Source organism: Pinus tabuliformis, chromosome 3_1, assembly GCF_031772625.1.
Source record: "Pinus tabuliformis cultivar Carrire ecotype Pingquan chromosome 3_1, CPIR1, whole genome shotgun sequence".
NCBI classification, from domain to species: Eukaryota; Viridiplantae; Streptophyta; class Pinopsida; order Pinales; family Pinaceae; genus Pinus; species Pinus tabuliformis.
In genome coordinates, this window is record NC_142301.1 from 976,316,287 (window position 1) to 976,336,602 (window position 20,316).

The 20,316-nt window shown below is 35.4% G+C and overlaps 1 protein-coding gene across 4 annotated transcripts in view; it reads left to right on the plus strand.

The window, feature by feature from the left end:
- Positions 1-20,316, plus strand: part of LOC149191103 (uncharacterized) — a 251,372-nt gene that overhangs the window by 85,511 nt on the left and 145,545 nt on the right. The window contains exons 1-2 of one of the 4 annotated variants that reach the window (XM_089412339.1): positions 10,728-11,297; positions 17,208-17,387. The exons of 1 other annotated variant lie outside the window; for it this stretch is intronic. Coding sequence is in view for 1 of the 3 variants with exons in the window: in XM_089412337.1 (XP_089268463.1) it covers positions 11,217-11,297 (81 nt within the window). In the remaining 2 variants the exon portion in view is untranslated. Of the gene's footprint in view, positions 1-10,726; positions 11,298-17,207; positions 17,388-20,316 lie in introns of those variants that run through there. 2 more of the 4 variants (XR_016256026.1, XM_089412337.1) reach the window with 2 other exon arrangements.

Genomic DNA, 20,316 nt, shown 5'->3' on the forward strand with positions numbered 1-20,316 from the left:
TCAGGAAAGCTAATGAGATTTTTCCTCACTTATTTGCTAATACAAGATAAACTTTTGGGGTCCAAAAGTTCTTAGTGGGGAGGTATGATCCGGAGATCAAAATTAGGCTAAAAATTGAAAGTCCTTGGAATCTCACTAAACTAGTGTCAAGTTGTAGTGTTCATCTTCATGATTCCAATGATGCTTGAATCACCTCAATCTAACGTCGTATGAAGAAGTTATGATGTTCTAAAGTTTTTGACTAACAACAAAAGAATTTGTAGGTGGGATGACTAGGTTGCTGACTGGGAAGTTTGTACTGCTGATATCATGATGACATCAACATGCCAATTGGTCGTATGGAGGGCCAATTAGAACCCGCCATGAGTCGGTTCGTACAAGTATGAGTTGGTAATGTTTTATTGGGTCGTGTAGTTGAGGTGGTCTAATAGAAGGCAACCATGTGGCCCAACTAGAGGCTACCATGTGGTGCCTCGTTATTGGTCAAAAAAATTGGCAGAGGCCTGAAGGCCTCGACAAGGTTCGACCCTAGGACCTAGCACATATAAACTCCGCTCTCCACCATCGCACCACAATATTAGTTCTTAATGAACTATGGTGTCAACATATATTTAATGTGACATGGTTTTTGCATTAGGGGAGAGGGGTTGGGCGTTATCCCTGGCCCCTAGTCATGCTTGCACCCATAGGACCCTTGATTGGTGCAACAACAGAGTGGGGCGGGGACCATCCCCAGTGATCTGAATGGAAATTGGCATCCACCCATGGTATTCATTCACCTATGGTATTTATCCATGGTATTGTCAGTGAGATCCACCCATGGTATTCAGTCACCCATGGTATCTACCCACCCATGGAATTTACCTTTGGTATTATAACTAAAAAAGACTATAAGTAACAAGTCACATTTTGTTAAAGGACATATTGTCCACCACAATGTAGCGTTTACAATTATTCTCAGTTTTAATAAAAAAAATCTTTGTAGTTTTGTTTAGTGTGTGTTCTCATTTTCTTCTCACATTTCAAATTTTTAGATCTTGGGGGCTTCCCCCCAAGATCCGGATCAATAGTATTAGATTCAGGTTACGACTCCATGGGAATGAGGGTTTGAAGCATATATCAATTTCAAAGTTTTGCAACAATATTCAGAAAACTTCATGCAATTAATATGACCTACACAATGCATTTTAGAAGGTGAAAAATAACTCATTTGAAATTATTTTTTGTTATCTCAAATGGGTGTTTTATGGATTTTGATTTTGTTTCACGGTTTGAGAGATATGAGCAATTGAAGTTACACATGTCTGGAACGTTGCGCGACCGCACGTCCCATTAGTTTCTGGAATCATTTTCTCACCCCACAGGTCATCAAATTTCAAGTATCTTGTATCAATGGAAAGATCCCTTCAATACCTCAAATGAGTCTTTGATGAAATTTGATTTCATCACGTGTAGTAGAAGTTATCAGCAAAGTCGTAGCAAGAGGTCTATAATGTGACAAAAGTCTTTACAACATCTCATTGGATAGTAGAATCTACAACACCCATGGCCACTTTTATTACAAGTTTGCAACAGATTTATAGTTTAGGTACATATCTAGTGTCAAATGGTTATGTACCCCACCCAGAATCCATGAGTGTTTATATCTGGAGCAACATTCAGAGAGGGTTCCTTGGTCATGACACTTGTGATATGACCTTGCACAATCCGGAGGGCGCTACCAAAGTGGGGTGAGGATTCAGCCCCAGCCTCTAGTGTTATGGGCACCATATGACTTGGTGTGGAGCCAAGTCTGACGGGGGTGGTAGTTAAGGCCGACCCCCGATCATATGGACCTCCGCATAATTGAAGGCGAAAAAGAAGGGAGCTAACTCGAAGGGCGCAGGTAGTTAGCCCTAGACCCTAGCAACGTCGCTACCATGTAATGACAACTCGACAAGGAAGAAGCCAACGTCGGTCGTGGCAGACCGTTGGCCCCAGCCCCTGGCCATATGTGCTCCATGTGGCCCTATTTTTGCGCATAGAGGTTATTGAGCATTTTAATGAGGCTACAAAATGCACCTTTTATGGGTGAAATTATCGCTTTCTAAACTATGAAAATTGTGAAAAGGTCACACAGTTTGCAAGTTTGGCCAAATTGCAGGACATATAACAGAGCTTGGCTTGGAGAAGCATAACTTGCTCAAGTTTGAACCTTTTTGAGCTCAAGAAGAGCCTAGATGGGGGTTTTTGAACATCTTGAACTCATTGGCAGCCTCAATTTTCTGATTTGAGCACTTTATGAAGGACTTTTTGCAGGTTCAAGTCTTTTAGTGCCAGAAACAATCATAGTTTTTGGAAGTAGTTTGAAGGCAGTTTAAGCATGGAGAGAACCTTGTAGGTGTTTTCTAGCCTTCTTATTTCATCTGCAACAGTTTTTACTTCTGTAGTGCATCTTGTTTTTGTCTTTTCTCATTATGTGTTCATGAGAGAAGCTCTTTTTAGTACTTCAATGTGGATTTGTTGTACATTTTGTGCATGTATTCCAGGTGGAGTGTCAGGACCTGATGTGTGAGTCCTTTTTATGTTGACATTTTCATGACTTGCTGTAGGGAGTCATATTTTTGGAGTGAGAATTCTTTGTAGGAGAATGTTTCCTTGTAGGGGAAACAAGCCACTCAATTGTCAACAATTTGTATGTACTCATTTGCCACTGAAATCAATAGAGCAGTCTAGCTGTTAGAGCAGGCCCAAAGATGTGGCCCAGGAGGGGTGAACTCTGTCATCAAATGATGGTTTCTTCTCTTCATGGTTGCCAATTTGAGTTGCGTGTGAATATGTAATTTTTAAAAGTTCAAGTGAAAACTAACTCACCATTTTGAAGAGATTATGAAACTTGCTACCTTTTAAAGGCTCATTTTGTTTACTTGCAAAGCATCAGAGGACGATCAATTTTTTAGAGGAGAAGTTCTCCTCCTTAATTTTTCAGATCAGTTTCCCTCAAGTTTGGATTAAGAGGGAGCCTCCACCATTTTACCAAAAGATAAGTATTATGTTCTTTGTTGTTGATATTTTCAAGTTTGGTTTCCTTCTCACATCAAGGTTTGTTTACATTATGTTCTAATAACTTTCTATGTTTTCCATGATAGGAAAGATTACAGAATACATAATGGTTATGAAGGAGACTTCAAAGGACAAATTTGAAGCATGGAAGAAGTTTTGTTGCAAAGGAAGTCCCTTGAGAATTGGTGTCCTACAAGGTTTGTTAAGGAACAACTCGAGGTATGCCTTAGAATATAAGCTTTGTTATAAAGTTATCTTCATACAAAAGGTACAATCATTCTTCTTTTGAAATTTGCTTTACATTACTGACATTGTTATGTCTAGGGTTTTGAATCGTAAAGATTCTTGTTAGGGTGATTAATCATTAGATTGAATCTACCCTCATTATATTATCATTCTTGTGGAACCCTAAAAAGGTTCACTGTAAAACCCTAACCTAAGGGTATGTCGATGCTAATATTGAAACTCTAGTTAGGGTTGTTGATGAAATCTAGAATTCCTATTCTTTTGATGTTTTGGTATTGTTATAGAAACCCTAGCCCTTTAGGGTTTGTTGTTAATGTCTAAGTTATGTATTGAAACCCTAGATCTTTAGGGTTTGGTAAATTAGGGTTTATAAGCAAAACCCTTGTACTAGCTAAAATGAGGTCCTAGGAATGAATCTCTAGGTGTATGATCGAAACCCTAGCCTAGAGAAAATTTGTTGTATTTCTAACTTTGATGCTTGTGTCTTGGGTTTACCTAGTAGACATTGATGAGAAATGTTAGTACATGAATATGTGAGTATGCTAACCTAATTATTGATGCTCATGTTTGTGAACTCTAGGGTTTGTAACAAAGCCCTAATTGAGATTGATATTCTAGGATATGATGGTATTGTTTTTTATATGATTTAGTTTTGATAATAAAATCTATGGTTTGCAACAAATCCTAGTAGAGTCTAACATTGTTGAAACCTTAGATGCATGGTAGGATTGTTATTAACTATTGATATCTAAGGCTTTGTGTCTCGAATATGGAATCTAGGGTTTGCAATAAATCATGGTAGAGTCTGTCATCTATCTTTGAAAATAATATTGAGGCCCTAGATATAATGAGACTGATATCTTGATTGAATTGCTTCACATTTTGATGGTGTAGTCTAGAGGATGAGTATGTAACTTTCTATAAACCTAACTAGGTTTAGGTGTTTGATGTCAAAAGTTTGAATGTTTTGATGCTTCCATTGTATTGACATAATTAAATTCATGCTTCTATATATTTGTATTTGGTTGTACTTGTTGTTGAAGATTTACAGGTGCATAATCTTCAAGATATTCATAAGTTGAAGATGATAACGATGAGCATGAAGATGATCAAGATAACCTTGATGTTGTAAAAAGGAATGAAGCCATGATAGGTTCTCCGATGTTGATCCCCAAATTAAGAGGGAGCATGGTTAGTAGAAAAGAGTACATCTTCCCAATTAAGAGGGAGGACATATTACGATAGTCATGATACCTTGAAGAAGAAATTGGAGAATGAATGAAAGTACTACAATGTATTGAGGATGTCTTGATGCTGCTGAAGAAATGAAAGAAGAAAAGCTTCCAACTAGTTGCATATGAATAACTTGATATAAGTGGCATCATGATGTTTGAGGACCTCAAATGTTTGTGTTTACTTATATATGTATATTTGAATGTTTAATGTGTAAAGAAGGATGAACACTCGGGAAGCATGCTTGGACAAATGGATATATCTAGTTTATTAGGGAGAGATAAAGCATATAATGGTGAATGCTTGGGAGGACATCAGGACGACCTATGTGTTGATGTCTAGATCTCGAAGAGGGAGGGTGGCATTGGTCTTGGAGCTCTGACCTTGGATATGCACCTAGATCCTTGGGTTGATGGTTAGTTAGTAAGCTTGATGGTACCTACACTGGTTGAGAGCTTTAGTCCATCCTAGTCCCACCCAGATAGATTACCTTGGTCTAGAATCTAGTCCACAACACCGAGTGTTCTACAACTCTTTGTAGTTCATTTTGGAGATCTTCCATGTACCTCTATAGATATAGGTAATTATGAATACCTCCCTAGTTAAGATAGAGTGTTGAAGAATGTAACTAATGTCGGTCTTCATAATTGTACATGAGCCATATTGAAATGTATTTATCAAAAGAAAGAAAAATAATTTTATTATTAAATAAATTGACTATTTAAAGCACGGGTTTCATGTTTGGGTCAATTATTTTTAGGTCAAACCCTCCATTGAAGGCTTCTAAGGTTTATGTCAAGTGTCCTTGTCCATGTCATATTGTGAAGAACCCTTCTTGGGATTTATTTGTCAAAGGAGAAATTCATTTTATTGTAAAATAGGTCAATTAGGCCTCCTCCGCCAAGTTGGCCTCAAGAAAGGACAAGTCGGCCACAATAAGCGAATTCGACCTCATAAACTCACTATATATTGGAGCAACTAGACTCATTTGGTAGCACATCTCACATAAGTTCGAATAGAAATAACTGGGAGTAGAAAAAGTGTGAAGTTCAAGAAGGAAGATAGAATCAAAGTTTTTGGGTCTCTCTCTCATGTACAACGAAATTTCGAAGTTGCATCGAAGCGGTGAAGTTGCATCAAGGTCGAAGTTGTGAAGCTGCATCAAGGTCGAAGCTGTGAAGTTGCATCAAGGTCGAAGCTATGAAGTTGCGTCGAAGCTGTGAAGCTATATCGAAGCAGTGAAGCTGCATCAAGGTTGAAGTTGTGAATCTGCATTAAGGTCAAAGTTGTGAAGCTACATCGAAGCGTTGAAGCTGCATTTGAGAAGCTGATACTTGATAACTTTGGAAGAGATCATCTATTAGAAGGAAGAGGTGACTTGGTGGAGGAGGTTCTTGACTAGGTTTTCCCCTATATAGGGGGTTTTCTCTAACTGTGCGCCTACATCTAATGTCCTTGATCTTCGTGTTTTGGTTTTGGTAATTGCTTGATGAACCAAGACAAAAAAAGACCATATGAAAGATCATAATAACTCAAGGAAATCACAAGTAATTATCAACAAGAGAAAATATTTCTGCCTTTTCAATTTTCCAACATATGGAAATGCATGCAAATACCATATAGACAATTTGAAGATTATAGACCCAAAAGAAATTTGAAACATAAATCATGATAGAAACTTAAAAGGAAGGAAGACTAAAGGTTTGCCAAGTAGCCTGCAGGTCAAATAAGATGATGCCCCGTGCTTCTTCATCAACCAATAGAGAATGGTTTGGAGACAACTTTATTTTTCCTGCTTATCTAGTGTTTCCTGAAGATCAACTTCCACATTATTCAAACTTCATAATGCATTAGCCATGAATGTCTTTGCATGCCAATACAATTCTAGGGTGTGGTAGTATTTTGTGTCCTGAGTTTTGCTAAAGCTAAGGTCTAGAAAAATTCTCTTAATCATGCAATCTACCTCACCTCACTCAAGGAAGTTCACTCAATATTAACTCTCTATTCAATGTTTTGAAAGTGTTGTTGAGATGCAAGAGAGACCAAGTGGTGGATGGTGCCAACACCATCAATGGGGTCTTTCTCATCACAAGTGCAGTGTGTTGACTTCTTTTCCCTTTTGCAAGAGGAAGCTATAGGGTGAGGCAACAAAACAAGCATAATGGAGATTGAAGAATGCAAATAATCTTGTTGAATAGGGAGACAAGAACAATATAATTAGGGGTATCCACAAGAAGGAAATGTGAAACATAGGCGAAGGGGTGTCATCTTTCATAGGGCCAAACAAAGGATGGACTAATAAGACATTCTCCACGCCCATTGCCATTAATGTTCCAACCTTTTTCATGATTTCTGTAGCATCCTATAGAGATGCAAGGATCCCTTGGTGACAATGAAGAATAATAACCTTAATTCAATCTTGGAGGAGGGGTGTTCACGATTTAGTGACAAATTAACATGGGGGTGATCTTGAGGCTTGACATGGAGGATGGAACAATAATGTGATCATCCTCCTTTACCATATGTCCCGTTAAGTTGGAGGACACCTAATATGCAGACCAAATAGATATAGTTATAAACAAATGTTCTTTAAATAAAGTCTCATTATACAACTTTTTGGATTTAGTTTCACAATTTTGGAACATTAAGAATGGTCGAAAGAACTTAATAATATAGGAGTGTAGGGTTGTCCCTTGTCCCCTATCCTTTTTGGTATATACATTGATACTCTAGAAGATGGTCTGGAAGAAGTCGGTTGTATCGACACGATCTTATTGATATAGTTGTCATCCTTCTTCTTTCAACTTAAGATATTGTTCTTATGGTTAGGTGTCCTTATGGCGTGGCAAACAATTAAGAATCCTCAACAGTTTTTAGTTCTATCATGGGTATGATTGTTAACACTAACAAAAATTATGAGAATTAAACTAAAAAAGATCACTTACTCTACTCATTAGAGGAAATTTCACCCTAAAAGTGCCCATAATTTTTTCATGTAATTTCCACATCGTAATATGTAAACCAATAAAAATCCTTTAAATTAAAAAGAGGTACATGTAAATATTTTGGAGGGAAAAGAAAAAAAAATCAAAATTTTAATTGTATTTTTGGCTTATCTCCTTATTGGTTTACTCAAATTTCAAGTGTAGATACTCGTTGGATGCGGAATTACTTTTGAGAAGACCCACATTGATAAAAATTGTAGATACATTAAGAAAACATGTTGGACACAATTTTTTTTAATGTATTGGCAATTTTTATCAATGTAGGTCTTCTCAAAAGTATGCATAATGTGTACTCGTTGGATGCAGAATTTAATTCCGCATCCAATGAGTGTCTACACTTGAAATTTGAGTAAAAATGTAAGGAGATAATAAAAAAATACAATTAAAAAAATAATTTTCTTCCTTTCCCTCCAAAATTCATAACTCTTATTTTATTATTTTTCCTTAGGAGGCCACTTTTAGGCTTAAATTTCCTCTAATTTTGTATATTCCAACAACAACTTGGAGGAAGTGCCTTCATAAAATGTCTCGAAATCAATATTCATCACAAGCTTATCTAAACCTATAACATTGAGAAAATGATAAATGGAGGGTTGAAAACTTATTATGGGTTGGAAAACATTTGCAAATCAATAGACCTTCGGATATGAGGTAAGAAAAAACTCCTCTAAGTCTCTCATCACTATATCTTATATGGATGTGGAGTTTAGGGATGTGGTATCTCTAGAGAATTGTGGAGAAAGATGGAGTAAATCTAAAAAAATTTAAAATTATAATATCAAAATTAAAGACATTACACTCTATCCTATCCTCCTCATAGAAGTGCGCCATTGCTCCATTGAGAGCATGGTTATGACTAGGCATCTAATGCATAAAACAAGAGAAATAGCATGGAAGACAAGAAACTTCACAAAATTGTTTCAAACTCTAGCCAAAACCACTTGTCATTCAAATGGGGATGGCATAAAGATGAATATTGGGTAAATCATTAGGGAATAAAGGAAGATATCATTTTTCATAATAACAATAATATTAAAATATTATTACATTTAAATCTAAAGAGGAAATGTAATGTGATGAAAGAAAATTAAGATATTTTAAAGAGGTGATCAACCATATTCTAGAACATCAAAGTATATATTTGTTTTGACTAGTGAAAAGAAGAAAATCAACATTGTTAAAATACACACAAATTCTCACATTATGGATGAAATAATCTCTCATATATTTGTGATAGTAAAATGATTGAAAATGTCAAACACTTTCTCTTCTATTGTCTTATGCATAGCAAAATTATATCTCAATTTCAAAATATTTATCACAATACCAACCTTCTTAACCTTCTAACTCAATAAAACTTTGGTAATCTTGGGACACTTATCTCAATACTTTTTGAACATGGAAAAAAAATCCTAAAGAAATCCAAGTTATCCTTTACCTTTCTTAAAGTTCAATAAACTAAATTTAATTTTAGTAGAAGCTAACTACCACCACCATCATCATTCTAAGGAACAAAAAAGTAGCAATAAAGTCCATATACAAAGTTCAAGAACGAGTAAGAATATCCAAAGACGTAGCAATGAGATATTTTAAAGCAAATTTTCTCATATTTGTTACTTACTGTAAATTTATTAATGTTAATTATTTGATGCTAATTAAGATGCTTGTTCAACATGGACATTGAGTAACATACAAAAAACAACCAAACTTAGGGAATATATTGCAGATCTCACATAAAAATCAAAACATTCAACCATCTACTAAAATACAATAAATATTATATCTTTTAAAATAATTAATATATTTAAATTATTTTATTATTTGTTAATTATTTTTCTAATAAAAATTTCACATTAAAATTTAATAAATAATGATTTATTAGGCATTTTAAGTAAATTTAATATCATAAACTAATATACCTAACATAATTCCTCATCCTAATTAATAACATTTTTAGTAAATTTGTTATTATAAACTAATATACATAACAAAGCAATTAGAATGAAAACATAAAAAAAAGAAAATATCTAAAAAAAATACCAATAAGATATTTTTAAGTAAATATGTTATTATAAACTAATATACATAACAAAGTAATTAGAATGAAAACAAAAAAAATATCAAAAAAAAAGGTAACAATAAGATATTTTTAAGTAATTTTTCATATTTGTAAATAATATTTAGTGTAAATTTTTTAGTGCCAAATATTTGATACTAATTAAGATGCTTATTTAATATGGACATTGAGTGGAATGCAAAAAAAACCATATTTAAAAAATAAATTGTAAATCTTAAAACATCTCATATAAAAATCAAAACACTTAACCACTTTACTAAATACCATGAATGCTATATTTCTTAAAATAATTAATAGATTTAAATTATTTGTATTATTTTCCAATAAAATTTAATAATATTTACTCTATTTATGATAAATTTATTATCATAAACTAATATAATATAAATAACATAATTCTTCATACTAATTAATAATATTATTTTAGTAAATTTGTTATTATAAACTAATATACATGACATAAAACATCATTCATAAAAATAATTAATAAAATAACATAAGCAAAAGCAATTTGAATGAAACATCATTTATAAAAATAATTAATAAAATATCCAATAATAATTATAAAAATAATTAATAAAATATCGCATAAAAGCTAGATTTAACCTCGTAATAAATTTAAAATTATAGTTTACAATTGAATTGCGATTTACATTGAATTGTAAATTCAAGATGTATCCAACGCACATCGTCGAAGATTGAAAGATTTACTTTTAAAGAATATAAAATAATGTAAAATAAGAAAATTCATTGCATATTAACTTTAACCATCTGTTCTCCATAACCGTTTGATGATAAATTTGGAATAGCTATATTTAAACAAATTCAAAATATTAGTTTGGCCGCCCCACTATGTAACTTAGCGAAATGACAAATTGCAATAAAAAAGAAGCGCAACGTTGACAATGAAAATGGCCCCCTCCCAATCCAATCTCCGCTAATTAAATGAAATAAATTAAATTCATGTTGGGCACTTTTCACTAACTAAAGCACATCACAAAACCAATGTATTGTCCTGAAAACGAATATTTCACGGACAAAATACCGTAAACAAAGCCGCGACCAAACAGAAAACGCGATTTTTTTGAAATTCTTTTTTATTGTAAGAAAGGTTATTAAGATTCGAGATCATCAAGACTCATCAGAGCGACATTTGACGGGACATTCGCCGGGCCGGCGGTGGAAGCACGAACTCCTCTGCCTTTTTTCCCGGCGAGGCGAAAGGGAGCTTCATTCAATATTTTTCGACAGGCTGTGCCGGGAAATTACAGGGAGTCCAACTTAATGCAGAAATCGCCATTATTAATCGTTTTTCATGTCTGTCAGGCAAGATCGATGCAAATGCAAACCCCGTTTTAAAGATACTCCGGGATGACGGAAAAAGTTGAAGGAATCCAGAACAATTTCGGTTAAATTATGTGAAAGGAGCTCGAATAAACCTCTCTAGCTTTTAAATGAAATCTATGTTACGGTTCGGGGTTTTGATTGTGGGAAAATGCTTTAATGGTAGATTTCGTTAATGTAAGGCGTTCAGGCGGATTTGTTTGAGTTCGGCTGAAGGGATTTGAAGAGTTTCAAGCTGTTGACGAGGAGCGCGTGATATTGTGGGCAAAATGTTCAAATTACAGAGGTCGAAGCCGGAAAAAGCCGGCGAGAAGATCGATTTCAGGTTTCTGCAGTTTCAGGCCACTCGGGTAAGCCGTTGAACGTTTGAATTATGGAATTGACAGTTGCGTCGTTTCATTTTCTCCCTTGGATCTTCAGCCGAGATTTCCATTAATGCATAGAATTGCGGAGGTTTTGATGTTTTTTCATTTTCTCTGGGCTTAGGACTGTAGTGGTCGGGTAATTTTTTAAAGAATATCGTTGGTTGTGTTACCTTGTGCGTTATTTATGGAGATTTAGATTATCATTTTGTAGGGAAGGAAGGTTTCTTTATTAAACGTGAGTTCACATGCCGTATTGTTTTGCATTGTTATTAAACCGTGGAAGATCGTGATACTTGTTTCTGAAAGAAAGAGTCCGTGTATACGACGAAGCGGTAGGAATTCTGGTTATCAGATCTAACTGTATCATAAAAGATTATCGGATAAGAGAAGCGAGACCTTTGGGAGGGATTTGAAGGTTCCGTATCCTGAACTAGGTGTTTCAAGGTAATATTTAGGTTTACCATGATGTTCTGCAGTGCCAGATCTGTGGTGGTTGTAATGAATTAAGGCGACGAAATGCAGAAGGAACCGAGTCAGTTGCTGATCGCATAAGCATAATGTAAACATTTTAAAGGAACATATACATGTATGATGTACATGCCCCAGCCCAAAGTAAAATAACAACAGACCCAAATGATCCCCTTCACGCTCAGAACCATCATGGAATGGTGTTACCAGAGAGGACTATGTGAGACAACAACCTGGGAATTCAAACTCCAAAGTATGCTCTTGAGTTAGCAAAGTTTTGGGCTCATTTTGTGTTGTAATATATTTTTGACGTGGAGAGGTTGAATGCGGGACATTCACATGCATCCGCTCCAGTGGAGATAGATCAAATATTAGACGACAGCTAGAGAGGTGAGAGGCTGTAGCAATAAGAATGGATTTTTTGAGCCTGTGTATAAATACTGTGCCATTGGTGGGGCTTTCCTTATCCATCAAATTAGAGGTGACCTGCATAATATATAGCGTTATATAAATACGGGTGTTGACTTAATCTTAGAAGTATTCATACGATAACAGTTCTGATGGACAGTCACAGATATTTGCCAGTTCTATGACTTCAGGGAATGATCCAGAATTGGATGAATTGGGATAATTGAGTGGTTGTACCAAACAAAACTCATTTACATCCCATCGTAACATCTACTGATGCACCTCACAGCTGGGCTGTGTTTAAGTAGAATATAAATTTCGAAACACCAGTATTTAGGCATGCCTCCTAATTGTTTTCAGGCTGCTTGATATTTATTAATTTCTTTCTTTCCAGTGGATCTGGTTGAAGCTAGTTTAAATATATACTCTTCCGCTTTCTATCCAACAAATTTTGAGCATAGTACCAATTTCTAGATGCTAAGGAATTTTTAGCTTTTCTGATTTTGGGCAGCATTTACACCTGCAAAATTTGGCAGATTGTCAGCCTAAATAACCAAAGGATGTACTGAAGTCCGAAATGTAGACTTGCTGGAATGCTCTTAGTAAGAAAAAGTTGTTTTCCTTTTGCATGAAACAGAATTTTGAAAGTGAGAATGATTTATAAAGCATGGATTGATATGTGGGAAGGTTACAAGGCACAAGATCGATTCACAGAATTTAGAGATGCTCCCTGCAATTTTGATTCGTGAATGTAGTTTTGCAAGTGACGCAATTCTTGCTTAAAATGCAACAATCATTGCAAGCAAAAGAAGGACATCATTGACGGTTTTGTTTTCTATTCTCAAAAGCTGCAAGTATTGTGAATCAACTAATTCAAGATTATGTAAAACTTTTGGCTGCACTGCAATTTTATGCTGTTGTTAGAGGCTAATGAAGCTCTTCAATTCACAAACTTTGAAATTCTAGGACAACCTTCAGGTATGGGTCCAGCCTACCCTTTCACTAGTCTGACTAGGGTTTGAGGAAAGTAAATAAGATAAACATTCATGTATTAAGATGGTTCCAAGTGTCAAGGAGGGTTGAATATGGTCATTTAATAAAACTGATGCAAATCTATTACATGTTCAAGATTTTATATGGGCTGGCAATATAAAATATTCCAATATAAAAGTGTTATGATTTAATCTAGGATATGTATATACCTTTTCCGTGGAAAATGTCCATTGGGATTCCGTCTAGGTGCTTCCTCACATTCCATGAATAGCACTCGGGGTGAATGCTGTTGGAGTGCAGCAGGTACTCCTGACCTACAAGGGCTCTATCGAACTTGAATCCATGACCTCTTAATGATCTTTGCCTTGAAAGTTGAAACTGGCTGGTTCCAACCAATTGGGCTAACCTTGTGGGTTCTAGGATATAGCCATGTGCGTGTTTGTAAGCTTGACCATCTTTGACTCAGTCAAGTTTATTGAGTTGACCCTAAAGTGAGCCAACTTGGCCTTTTGCTCAGTTTGGGGATTAGTTTAGTACCAAACTTGTCCAACTTTAATGAGTTGGAACTTGATTTGAGACCCCACTGCGATGCATTTTCCAAGAAAAAGTCAATTTAAAAAAACCTAAACCCTAATTTTTAGCACCCTAAACCCTAAATACAAACTATAGAGAGACATGTCCATCTATATTTGCCGCACACCTCTCTTATTGAGCCTTTTTGAGCATTTGGAATTTTGGAGCAATGTTGAAGAATTGTGATGTAGAGTGAGCTTGGAGCTTGTTTGGCAATTCTCTTGAGTTGTTTGTGATGGATTTGGTATCTAAGTAAGGAGGCTACAACCCATCTTCAAGCTTGGGATACAACCTCCAACCAAGGCACAACCAATTGTTGAACAAAATACCTGACATATATCTCATTATGGGGGATGATATTTATCCGACCTAAGAATGGGTAGAGGAGTCTCCCCTGGTAGAGGAGTTTGATCCTGATTATGATATTGATGACTTGGGGTGGATTGGTTTGGATTTAGATCCACTAGTAAGAGTAGGCATAGTGTTAGGCATGGCACTTGCAAGCACTAGCCATGTAGCTTGTGCTTTGGCTAGTACTACTATTGTAGTTGCAAATGTCCTTGAGGAGTTCGAGGAGTCTGAAGACTTTGAGCTAGAGGATGATTTTGTAGCTCATGTTGAGGGTCCTATATGTAGTGGTGGCGATGAGTTTGATGATTGATCATGTTGATCAGTTATTTATAGTAGACTTGTAGTATGTTTTTTGGACTCTAGAGGCCATTGAGAGTTTCATTGATTATCTATTTTGTTTTTGATATGTTTTTCACTTGGTGCCATTTTGATGTATTTATCCTTATATGGTATATATGTGAACAAGCATGGCATATTTTGTCTCTAAATGTTTGGAATCTTTAAAATATATTTTCTTCATGAAGATTTAAATATTTATATATTTTCTAGTAAACTAAGTCTTCAAATTCAAATTGCTTTGCGTCATGGCTGAATTTTGAGGCCGAGCTCTAGTTGACCCTCAGTCGTTTTTAGGCTGAATTCAAGTTTTAAAACATTGATATTTATACATACGTATGTGTGTATGTATGTATTGTAACATTTTGGGCTTAGCCCAATCTGTGTTATTAGGATTGCCTTATCTAGACTAGCCCAAAGAGATCCAAATATATGCCCTGAAAACTAGTGGCTGAATCGGATGTGGTTTGAGAGCTAAACTAGTTGGTTTGGCTGATTCAACCATCTATTTGGGCTATAGTAGAGTGGCTGAATCGGATGTGGTTTGAGAGCTAAACTAGCCAGTTCAGTATTGAACTAGCTGGTTTGGCTGATTCAACCATCTATTTGGGTTATAGTAGACCTGTAGCATGTTTTTTGGACTCTAGAGGCCATTGAGAGTTTCATTGATTACGTATTTTGTTTCTGATATGTATTGCATTTGGTGCCATTTTTTATTTATTCATCCTTAGATGGTATATACGTGAGCAAACATGGCATATTTTGTCTCTAATTGTTTGGAATCTTTAAAATATATCTTTTCATAAAGATTTAAATATTTTATGTATTTTCTAGTAAACTAAGTCATCAAATTCATATTGGTTTGAGTCATGGCTGAATTTTTAGGCTGAGCTCGAGTTGACCCTCGGTCATTTTTGAGTGAATTCATGCTTTAAAACATCGATATATATATAGTATATACAATTACATACATGTGTGTATGTATGTATTGTAACATTTTGGGCCTAGCCCAATCTGTGTTATCAGGGTCGCCTTATCTAGACTAGCCCAAAGAGGTCCAAACATATGCCCTGAAAACTAGTGGCTGAATCAGATGTGGTTTGAGAGCTAAACTAGCGAGTTTTGTATTGAAATAGTTGGTTTGGCTAATTCAACCATCTATTTGGGCTATCAATCTATGTGATTTGAAATGTGAAGCAAACCCTTGTGCCAATTGAAAATAGAAACCAAAATGCCTGGTAATAACACCTAGATTCATAGAGATCAGAAGTAGAAGTATAGTCTATGTCATCAAAATCTCAAGGGAATCAATTTTGTGATTGTGAATATTTGAAAATCAAGGAAAAATTCCTTTAAAAGAATGAGAAATCATTACCTCCTTAGTTGCCTCGTAGAGTCATGGCTGTTATCCTCCACTTGGTCCATGGAATGACTAGAGTGCCAAGAATTGGAGAGTTTGTCTTTTTTGGTAGATCATAGGCTTTCTGTGAGAATCCTAAAATTCTTGTGTAGTCTCCTTCAAAGTTCAACAAGGTCTAATCTATCATGAGAACATTATAATTGTTAATTTCATATCCTCTTAAAGTTTAGATTTTGGAATCACTTATGCAATCTAATGGTGGACAAAGGGAATGTGTTTTTTTAAAACAGTAACCGGGAAAAATATATTAGCAAAATTTGTGGCAAAGGCATGCAACAAAGATATAAGGAATGTTTGCTTCATAAATCTAGAGTGAAGATGGACAACCAAACAAAAAATAATCCTTTCCCCATCAAAATGAAAAAAGAGAGAGATCCATCTCTAAACCTTCCAAAACATAATTTTACTGCTTCATGAGTATAAGAGTAAATTCTTTCAATTTGCTTACACAAATTGATACAAAAACAGAGCATAATCAAGGACTGATTAGAACTCACCCCACTAAAAGCACTCGACTTCGATTCAATGGTTGTTCTTGATTGCTTATTCAAGGTGATGCTTGGAAGATAGAAAATAAGTCTTGCTCAAATTACGAGATAAAAGTATAACGTAAGTGTTCAATTGCACCATGAAATTCAATGCATGTATATTAATGATGATGTATCCATATTACAAGGGCAAGAGTAATCACAAGTTATGCTTTGCAATAAAACCTTGAAACCAACTCACACATCTATAATACTCGTCCTATATGGATTTCTTTTTTATGTTGGATATTCCTCAGTAAATGAACTATTGTTCATTTCGTTGGTATTAGAGCCATGTTCAAATTTCAGCCTTTGGCCACATCTTTTGTAGACTCTGCCTGTTTTGGCGCGTGGTTACACATTTGCCAAATATATGAGAGTCTCTTGGATCCTTAGGTCTTTGACCAAAAAACACTTAGCCCTTTGGCCATTTATATTTGAAAAATTCTAGTGAAGGAAAAAAAACATTCTGCTTCCCATTATAGAAAACACAAAACACAAAGCCATCGCAAAAGGTGAAGATTCATTTGCAGAGTATATCATCGAGTAGAGCTGCCAGGTGAAGTTTCCTTTACACTAGTAGCCGATATCCATAGCAAGAAAATCAATATTTGTAACAATTGGTCAAGTGCTAATGCTGCTGCTTGTGGATACAGTCACTACAATCTGATATAGTGTTAGAATAAGTGAAAGAGGATATCTTTGTGAGTTCTTAACATTGAATCTATCTATCAATTATATTGTGAAATCATTTTCAGGAAAATCACTACAAACTTATTGGGTGAAACATCTAATAGTTGAAGTAATATTGGTGTGAAGGTGGAAGGATTATAGTATATACCTTCCTCGAGTCGAAGGTCCTTTTGGCCTCTACGGTGGACTACCAAGGTTGGTGGGAATGGCCTTGCATGCTTCTACCATATTGGCCTTCAGTTGCCCAACCCACCAAAGAAATGGGTGATTCTCTTCAAACTCACAACAAATTGTTTACACTAGCAGGTATCTCTCTTTGCATCTCTCCAGTGCGATAGCGATATTTGTCAATTGAGCCACCATTTGTTCCAATTATGCAAGAAGTGGACATTTTTGAAGTTAATATTTTATGAAGTTCCAAATCATTGTTATCAAATTCATGGGCATTCATTAGCCATTTCTATTAACCACCCACTGCCACGATCATAAAATCGTGACCCTTGATAAAATAAGGGGTGACGCAAACAACACTCAACATCACACATAATTATGCCCTACCAAGATCCAAAACAACCAAATCATTGGCTCGTTAAATCAAGTTTGAAGGAAAGAATATTAAAAGTAATAATAATGATAAGTCTCATTACCTTCACAACATTTGAAATATATCATTAACCTTGAAAGGGTCATTAATGGTCATTGATATATACTTCTAAAGTTGACTTTAGCAAAAGATAAGGTTCAAGTGAATGAAAAAAGAGAAAGGGTATTCAAGGTTCTGTAGGGAAAAATAAGTTATCAAGTGTTATTTAAGAAGTCAAGAAAAAGTAGTGTCGTCAAGCTCTAAAAATGAACTCATAATGTTAAACTTAAAATTACAAGTCCCAAGTCAAAAAAGTGGGTTAACAAATTCAAAATGTAAGGACATTGTTTGGGGTTCATAAAAAGCTGTTATTAAAAGGTCAAAGCTATGAAAAAGACATCTAGTTGGTTCTTTGTGTTATAGTATTACCAAGGGAAAATTATTTGATATTATCGAGGAAGATATAAGGGTATTTAAAATTTCTAAAATTAATTAATTCCCAAGGGAGGGCAAATAAGAGGTATTTTAGAGTTTGGATACCCAATTACACATTGAGGAAGTGGGTCCCTCGCACTCCATGCACCTACTTATTACAAAGAATAGATAAGTTTTGTAATGATGGTATCCTTTTAAAGAGTTTTGATGAAAACAAATTGAAGGTTAATATGTATTAGCAAGTCAATAATATTTCATTTCCATAATCAGATTCATATACGCTACTTCAATTAATGGAACTTGCTTGTATACACAACTGTATTTAAGGCAACTAGCATATATCCTGCAAACTTATGATTCAGTTAATTTATCATATGTTGATCTTTACTCAGTGCATCAAAACCATATAAACAGTAACCAGGTGCAGTAAAACAGAACAGACAATCACACACACATGAACACAATATATAAGGTGGAAACCCAATGTGGGTGAAAACCACCTGCTGCAATCGTCTCTATCTTCTTTGAATAAAAAACTTCTTTTTACAATTTTTTTACTGGTGCAGTTTTATACCAGTACGCAGGCTTCTATCTGCAGAAGGCTACAACCTTTTCTCGTTCTCCAGCTTCTCCTGGAAGGGAGCTACAACCCCCTAGCTCTTGTACTAGCTGATATGTTTACTAGTATGTATTTGCCGGCCTATAGAAGGCTACAACCTTCTCTTTTCTTCCAGGGACCACGTTTCATAAATTTTTAGACTGGATCCATCAATAACATCATTCAAACATCAAATATATCTGCATCAATCAATCTCCTTTGCACCAACCACAATTGAATCAATCAATCTCCTTTGCACCAACCACAATTGAATCAATCAATCACTTTTCAGAACGTTGAAACCAGAATATAGTAACCAGAAACAGTAACCAAAACCCAGAACATTGTAACAACAACCAGAAGTAGCTAAAGCATATTTTATGAGGTATACGCTACTTCAATGTGTTGAACCTGCGTGCATACGCACTTTTCTCAAGGCGAACCTGCGTACAGATTTGCAAATCAATTTTAAGATGTATACGCTGTTTTGATATGCAGAACCAACGTGTATACACGCCTTTTCTAAGGTGAACCTGCGTACAGATCTATAAATGATGATTTAAACTTTACAATAATTCCAAACTTCAGTTATACCCAAATCATCATATTTATAGTCTACAACATGCGCTAGTTATTCAGATAAAATATCAAAACACACAAAGATACTTCACTTCAAGCTTTAAGATCTTGACCCATCATTAGATCTTATCCTTCCTCAAGCGCTAAGGTTCATCCTTGATTCAGATCCAGCTGTGCAACATAACCCAATAACCTGTATTCTAGATCTTGCTCTTCATTAGATATTCAATACATGAGTGCCTTTGCCTAATGATCTTCTCCTCCTTTTATAGTCTTAGGCCTTACTCAATACCATGGATCAGAACCACTTAGAACCAATACCTTGGACCAAATACCTGGGGTCAACACTTCGGACAAGATACCTTGGACCAATACCATGGATCAAAATACCTTGCGTGAAAGCGTGTGTGTAGGCTATACGCGCCTTTTGGTTAGCGAAGCCGCGTGTACACGCGGCTTGGTCAATGGGGAACCTGTGTATACCTGTTTTTCTTCATTCTGTGAGTCTGAATTGTGATCTGTCATCTGAGTGAGTTGCCATCAAGTACAACACCTGTATCACCTGTATCATAATGCCAACGCCTTCGCCTATAGGTGTTTAGTAACGTAACTCCATCCAATGTCCAGGACAACAACACATTGAATTTATACACATTCTCAAAGTTCAATTGCGTGTATACATGTTAGATCTCAGAGTTTTGTGATCCATATTGTAAATGAGAATGTCTTTCGGATTAACCACATCTTTAAGATTTGGTCGATGTTTCGAACCAACTAATGTCCTGAAGATGAACCACATTAGTTGGTTCGAAACATCGACCAAATCCTTGTGATGTGATTAATCCGAAAGACATTCTCATTTGCATGTATACGTGTTTTTTTCTGCATTGCATATGTCAGAGATTGTTTGCTAGAATTGATCTGTTTCCAAGGAATAAACATTCTCTATTTGGGGATATGGTGTTTACAAGCCTATTGCCATCATATGAGATGAATTTTGTTGAGCCCTTGAATATAACTTTCAACGATATTGATCTGAC